The 7295-nt window shown below is 34.8% G+C and overlaps 2 protein-coding genes across 2 annotated transcripts; both read right to left on the reverse strand.

The window, feature by feature from the left end:
- Nucleotides 1-2204: 2204 nt before the first annotated feature.
- LOC132799155 (wall-associated receptor kinase 5-like) lies at nucleotides 2205-5408 on the reverse strand. The gene is made up of 3 exons (XM_060814264.1): nucleotides 5269-5408; nucleotides 4830-5006; nucleotides 2205-3752 (listed from the first exon to the last, which is right to left on the reverse strand). Exon 3 carries the CDS (start codon nucleotides 3627-3629, stop codon nucleotides 2631-2633), a length of 999 nt encoding a protein of 332 aa, XP_060670247.1. The 5' UTR covers nucleotides 3630-3752; nucleotides 4830-5006; nucleotides 5269-5408; the 3' UTR covers nucleotides 2205-2630.
- On the reverse strand, nucleotides 5072-6172 carry LOC107417968 (wall-associated receptor kinase 2). Its single transcript, XM_060814296.1, has one exon. It carries the CDS (start codon nucleotides 6170-6172, stop codon nucleotides 5219-5221), a length of 954 nt encoding a protein of 317 aa, XP_060670279.1. The 3' UTR covers nucleotides 5072-5218.
- Nucleotides 6173-7295: the final 1123 nt, after the last annotated feature.

Here is a 7295-nt window from a genome sequence, read left to right on the forward strand (position 1 = left end):
CCAGACTAGACATTGCTCATGCAGTAGGCGTCGTGAGCAAATTTCTTTCAAATATTGAAAAGAAATACTAGAAAGTAGTCAAATGGATTCTCAGGTATCTTAAAGGTACATCAAAGCTATGTTTGTGCTACGCGGAAGGTCACCCAGTCTTAGAAGGCTATACAGATGCAGATATGGCCGGAAACCCTGATAATAGAAAGTCTACGTCAGGTTATCTCTAAACTTTTGCAGGGGGAGCTGTGTCATGGCGGTTAAGATTGCAGAAGCATGTTGCTTTATCCACCACTGAAGTAGAGGACATTGCCGTAGTAGAAGTAGGTAAGGAAATGTTGTGGTGAAAGTGTTTTCTCACAGAACTGGACATCAAGCAAGAAGACTACAAGATACATTGTGATAACCAAAGTACCATAAATTTGAGCAAGAACTCAATATATCATTCTCGTACAAAGCATATTGACATCTATTATCATTGGATATGCCAAGTAATAGAACAACAGTTGTTGAAACTGATGAAGATCCATACAAAGGAGAATCCAGCAAATATGCTAACAAAAGTTGTTGCTTAAGAGAAGCTAAAGCTATGCAGAGACATAGCCGGAATGGATGGCAGATGACCATTAGTTTTTAAATGCAGCTGAAAGGGGAGAATTATGAAGTCTAGCCACACCATTGCACCGATAGTGTGAAACCAACAGCTCACCATTTTTAATAATGGTTGCTACATTTAACACCGAAAAACAACTTGTTGCTGCAACTAGGCAACTGTCAGAAGAAGTTGAAAATGGTGGACATGCACCGTCTTTGTGACCCTATAAATAGGCTCCATCCCGTTGCAGTCAATCCAAGCCAAGCTATCTCAATCCAATCCCAAGAGAGGAGTGTTGAGAGCATTGTAAAGACTCCAGAGAGAGCTTGAGAGAAGAGTTGAAACTCCAGGAGAGAGTTTGATAGTAAATAGAGAGAAATTCCACGTGAGAATCCAAGAGAGAAGTTTTGTGTTTTTGTAATCTATTTCTAAGAGAGTAATAGAATTACATTTTTATTTTCTTCTCATATTTCTTCTCTACATTGGTTAGAGAACCACAACAATTCTTTATCTTTAGACATCTTACGTACTGCAAGAACATACTTTAATTCCTTAACATTTGCCTCAATGATGATGTCATCATCAAGAGTCTAGAATAATCGATCCTCTTTCATTGAAGAAAGAAAAGAAATTGCTAGATTTCTTCCATACTCAGGTCTATCAAAACACAACACCTTCTTGCCTGTCGGTAGTTCTGCTAAAACAACTCAGAAACCATAAACATTACTCTTTTCTATTAGCAGACCCGAATGCAGGTAGTCAGGAGCTAAGCACCCAAAATGTCCCTTGTACAATAGCTAAAAGCTGATTTTGATCTTGAGGAATCGACTGTGAAGCTCCAAAATCTGAAACTCTTGCAGTTTACTCTCCATCTAGCAGTATATTTTCTATTTTAACATTTTCTACGTATAATATGAGCCTTAGAAGTTGCAGAGTTGTAATGTTGCTAACTTCAATCTCAATTCTCATGGAAGTGATGCTCTTTGGACTTTGTTGTGAATATCTTGGAAAAGGTTGCCATTGTTAACGAACTCATAAACTAATGAAGGCATTTCTGTCTCTGAAAAACAACCTAATAGCTTAACCGCATTCCTATGGTTCATTTGGAAAAGCTTAATCACCCCTGTTAATTTTTCAATGCAGGCTTCCTTAACAATTATCTCCATAATGACAACCACTTCATTAATTGCTAGTATTCATTTATAAGCTTTTCTAGAATTTTCTTCACCAAGAATTGTTTTTTCATGGTAATTTTATGTGGCCTTTATGAGTTCTTCTTCGGTAAATATTTTGAATGTATGATTACTATGATTGTGAAGATATTGCTCATGTATTAGTCCTCCATTTTGTTTAAAGAACTTCTGTTTTGATTTCAAGAAGTTTCATTTTTCCACTGCCAATATATCACAGCATATATCAGAACTTCCCAACAGAAGAATTGAAAGGCCTAATCAGATTCCTGAACGTATTAAAATTATTAAAAGTTTGAACATTGTATGCCTTGAGATTGCAAATAATTTTAACATTATGCTAAAATTGCAAAGCCGCTCCTTAAAGAGTACGATTTTCCTAGGCCAAGTATGTAAAAAAAAGAAGTGAGTATTTATATATCCATGGGTTAACAAATAGGTTGGTTAAAAAGTGACCTTGACCAAGAGGGCAAAGGTTCAAGTTCCACCATTGGAGCAGATTGCCTGTATTTTTTGGTTATAAGATTTAAGAATTAAAAATATAAGAGAAAAGGGAAAAGCAAGAAAAACAGAGAGGCATTTATGGGAAAGAAAACAAGAGGAAGACTAAGACGCTTCCATCTCTAAATTCTATTTACTATTAATTAAAGTATACGAGAGAGCCGTTTGCTAAGGTACAATCAACAACCATAACCAGCTGATCAGTTTCTTCAATAAGTAACAACCATCGTGCATAACTTTTTAGATTGGAATTTTAATTCCCTTCACTTTTCCACCCCTTCTTCCTCTTCCATCCTCATTATTTTCTAACCTTGCAACAAAAATGAGACACAAGCATAAACAAATGGATCACTTTAAGGATGAATCAAGCAAGTATTCATTTTCTTCTCGACAAAAATAACTTTTTCCCCATGTTTGTCCAAGTTAATCAGTCCCTTCAGCTCATATGCTACTTCTTTCATGTTAGGTCTTTCCTTCCCTTTCACACATAAACACATTTTTGCCAGATCGGCCACTTTCTTTACTTCTTCAGCATTTACTTCGTCCACAATGTCACCATCAAGAACATGATGTAAGCGATCCTCTTCAACTGCACTGACAAAGAGCATTGCTAGGCTTCGTTCACCCCCTGGCCTATCGAAAGAAACTGGTTTCTTGCTTGTTAGTAGCTCAGCTAAGACAACACCAAAGCTATATACATCACTCTTTTCTGTTAACTGGTTTGAGTGGAAGTATTCAGGGTCCAAGTACCCAAGTGTCCCTTGCACAAAAGTTGTTAGCTGATTTTGGTTTGTAGGAATCAGCATTGAAGCTCCAGAGTCCGATACTTTTGCTGTGTAATTCTCATCTAATAGTATATTTGAGGTCTTCACATCTCTATGTATAATGGGCGTATAAGTTGCAGTGTGAAAATAAGCCAGCGCCTCTGCAGTTTCCGATGCTATCCTCAATCTCAACTTCCATGGAAGAACCGATGCTTTTCCTTTCTCGTGAATATGGTGGAAAAGAGTTCCATTAGCAATGAACTCATAAACAAGTAAAGGAACTTCTATCTCTAAGCAACAACCCACCAATTTAACTACGTTCCTGTGATCGATTTGCAAAAGAATCGTTATTTCATTGATGAACTGTTCGATCTGTGATTGGTCACCAATTTTGGACTTCTTTATTGCAACTTTTTGTCCATCTGGTAATATTCCCTTGTAAACTTTTCCATAGCCTCTTTCTCCAATAACTCCATTTTCATCGTAGTTGTTTGTGGCTCTTTTCAGTTCTTCTGCAGTGAAAATTTTTGCTGTTTCAAGATGTTGATGTCTTAAAGAAAGAAGATCTGAGAGTCGTTGTTGTAACATTAGCCCACCATTTTGCACAAAGAACTTCTCTTTTGATTGCAAGAGGTTTCTCTTTTTTCACTGCCCAATATATCCCAGCATAACAAGTTCCCATCAGAAGAATTGAAAGGCCTAAACAGATCCCTGCACGTATTAAAATTACTCAAGAGTTAGAAACATCGTATTAATTACTTGAAATTGCAAATAATTTTACTATTATGCTAATTGCAAAATCACTACTTTCTGTGACAATGATAAACAATTTGCTTCCCAAATAAAAAAACTGTACAGTAGTAAAATTAAGAATATACATAAATCTTACAAAACTTTTTGTTACAATATTATATTTATCCCAACGTTTGTTTTAAAAAAATGTAAATTATAATAATTATGAAAAATAAAATAACTAATATAATTAATGAATTCAAAAGTTTCTATGTATTGTATTGTTCTCGTAGATTATAATTATTTAATTTTAATTAGAGTTAATATAGGATTCAAATAAAATGATATAATAATAAATGAAAAGATGAATCTTGACCTTTTTATTTATTATTTGTCAAATCTCACTAGATTAGAAATGTTTAATGAAAAAAGAGAATAATAAATGGAGAATGAATTATGGCCATTGATATCTAATTTATTATATATCATAGGATCCTCGCTATTAAATGAAAATTATCACTGGATTAGGAAAGGAAGTTAAATGAAAAAAGAGAATAATAAATGAAGAATAAATTATGACGACTGATATTTAGTTTGCTATATGTCACTTAATACTCAAGAATTTAGATAAAGCTTATAAAGAAAGGATTAGAATCCTAATTTGTAAACTTTCTAAGGAAAAATATTGTATATTATATTAAAATATTACTTTCTAATCCTAATATGAAGATTTAAATTATTATTGGTGTTGTTTGCATATTTTTCATAAATTTGTAAGGCTAGATAGCTTTTTGGTAAATTGTTAATAATTGAAAGGGATTTGTTGTAATTTACTATAAATATAATTGTGGCCAGGTCATAATATTAATGTATTCTTCTTGATTAACATATTCATTCATTTCAAAACTATGATCTAAGTGACGACATAGTAAAAATAAGAAATAAAATTTTGTACACTCATGGATGAATGACATGTGTCAAGCGCAAGTTTTTCTGTACATGTAAAGTCAATAATCGATATGATTTAAAAACAATAATTATAATATATTTACTTACCAGCGGTTGCCATATAGCGCAAGAAACGTCGACTCCCAGAATGATGGTCAACACGGAGTTTGATGCAACCAGTTTCAGTGCTAACATAACCCGTTGGACATATACAAGTCCAACTTCCAGGAAGGTTGAGGCATTTTCCATTCTCACAGCGGTTCGACATCTCACACTCATCAATATCTGAGACAAAACACAAGATCTCACCAATTAATTTAAATAACCAAATCAAACTAAACAATTATAAACTTTGTTATAGTCTTTTTATGATATAGATGTCCATTCCATATAAACATATGATACACAAAATGTTATTGTCAATAATAGCCTTTGGAATCTGTTACTGACAATAGTTTCTCTATTTTATCTGCAAGTTTTTCTGGATCATAGAATTTCTATACTCCGCTATAAGCATATTTAAATACAAGAGCGGTATGGCATATACCGTGGCAACCATCTTCAACGTATGGGTTCCCTTGGTAACCAGGTAAGCATCGGCAAAGGTAACCAGACAAGTTGCTGGTGTCGACACAACTGCTCTTTCCTTTGCATGAGAAATTGCTTTTTTTCTTAGCTTCACTGCAGCTCTCTTTCCCAATTGCCCAATTTATAACCATTGGAACCTTTTCTTTGCCATTTAATATTTCTTTGAAACTTGTAGAGAACTTGAATTTGCTTTCTTCCATCACAAAGGCATATCTACAATTGGTAATATTATAGGATGCCCAATCATCTGAATCCGAATAACTTTTGGAACTAAAGCTCGACACAGACACTGTAATATTTCTCAGTCCGGCAGGTACAGGAGTTTGGCAGCAACCGAAACCCGAGCAAGAATTATGATTAAAAAGATCACCCATACTGTCACACAAGGATATGCATTTTCTTGTGATCCTTTCTTTGCCCCTGTACCCTTGAAGAACTGCTGTAGTATCGCAGCCGAAGGCAGTGAACCTGTTTTCTGTATCGGAGATAGCAACCGGGGGCAATGAGACAGTAGCGGTGTCAGGGTGATCATCCTTTGCCGCACCGCTGCTGGAGTGGTTTTGACAATCTCGAGCTATAGATTGTAAAACGGCCAACTGGCCGTCGAGGGATATGTTCGAAAGAGGGAGATGAAGTCCTCTGAGAAATGCTTTGGGAGGATGGAAAGATTGGTTACAAGTAACGAGAAATTTGTCAGTCAGGTAACAGCCTTCGGACATCCCGAAAGGATATGGAACTTTGAGATCTCCACAGCTATCTGGGCAACCAGGCAAGGATTGGGAAGCTATTGATGTCAATAGCATAACCATTCCAAGCAAGAATATCAGTGGAAAAGGCGTCATACCATGGAAGCTCATATTCATGACCAGAGAAGCTCAGAGTTAAGTGTTTGAGATATTGTATTTGAAGATTGATAGGTCTGCTTGATCTTGAGATTTGGTATAGTTTTTATAGGGGTCGTCTCTATCCACTCTTTCCAAAGAAAGTTCATTATCATTACGTTTGGTTCCTTCCACTCTGTTTCCTTGAAAGTTAATGAAATATAGACGAAAGAAACATATAAAAAAGTGAAACCGTGTTACGTATGCGTTTGACAGAACTAAGATGATGAGTTCATATATTATCAATATATTATATCAATGATCGATTTATTATTTGGTATATTATATATACTGCTTATAAGATTTTCAGAATTGTTTAAGAATGATGTACATTTGACACCAAGCAAGTGGATTACTCATTAATTTAGAATAACATACAAACAACACGTAGTTCCTAAGATGTCATGCATGTAAGATAATTAGTTAGACATTTAGACTAACAGATGTCTTCCAATATGAAATTAAAGTTAAAATATTTGACACAAACTAGGTAGATGTCAACATGTATGTCAATTTAATTCTTCTATAAATAGGATATTTCCCCCATTTGCAATATACAGGGAAAGAAAAACAAAAATCAAAAGTTCTTACGAAAGTGCTTGTTCTGAGGTTGGGAGTTCTATCAAATTGTAAAGCTCCTGCCCTTTTCCCTTTTTTTTTTTTTTTTTCCGCTTGTATTTGAAAATATTCAAATATAAGTAAGACAAGCAATTTCAAAAATATTTTTTCCCTTCAATGTATAACAAGAATAATTAAAGCAAGAGGGCAGGACAAAGCAACAAAAACAGAGATACTTCTGAATAATTAAACAGAGGAGAAGAAAACAGAGGAAGACTATAATAGAAAGCTAGAACAAACATAGCACAGTAGAATGCACTTCTGGCTGACCTAACCAGCTGAACAGTTTCTTCAATAAGCAACAACTATAGTGTATCATAATATTGGATTAACATTTGATTTCGCATGCTATCATATTCATACCGAATGGTTTCAGTACCACGACTCAATCCACTGTCACCACCAGAATTTTCGTTAGTGTTTGAAGGTGAACCAAGCAAGTATTCATTTTCTTCCCCCACGTAAATCAACTTTTCTCCATGGATGT

The sequence above is a fragment of the Ziziphus jujuba genome, chromosome 1, assembly GCF_031755915.1.
Source record: "Ziziphus jujuba cultivar Dongzao chromosome 1, ASM3175591v1".
NCBI classification, from domain to species: domain Eukaryota; kingdom Viridiplantae; phylum Streptophyta; class Magnoliopsida; order Rosales; family Rhamnaceae; genus Ziziphus; species Ziziphus jujuba.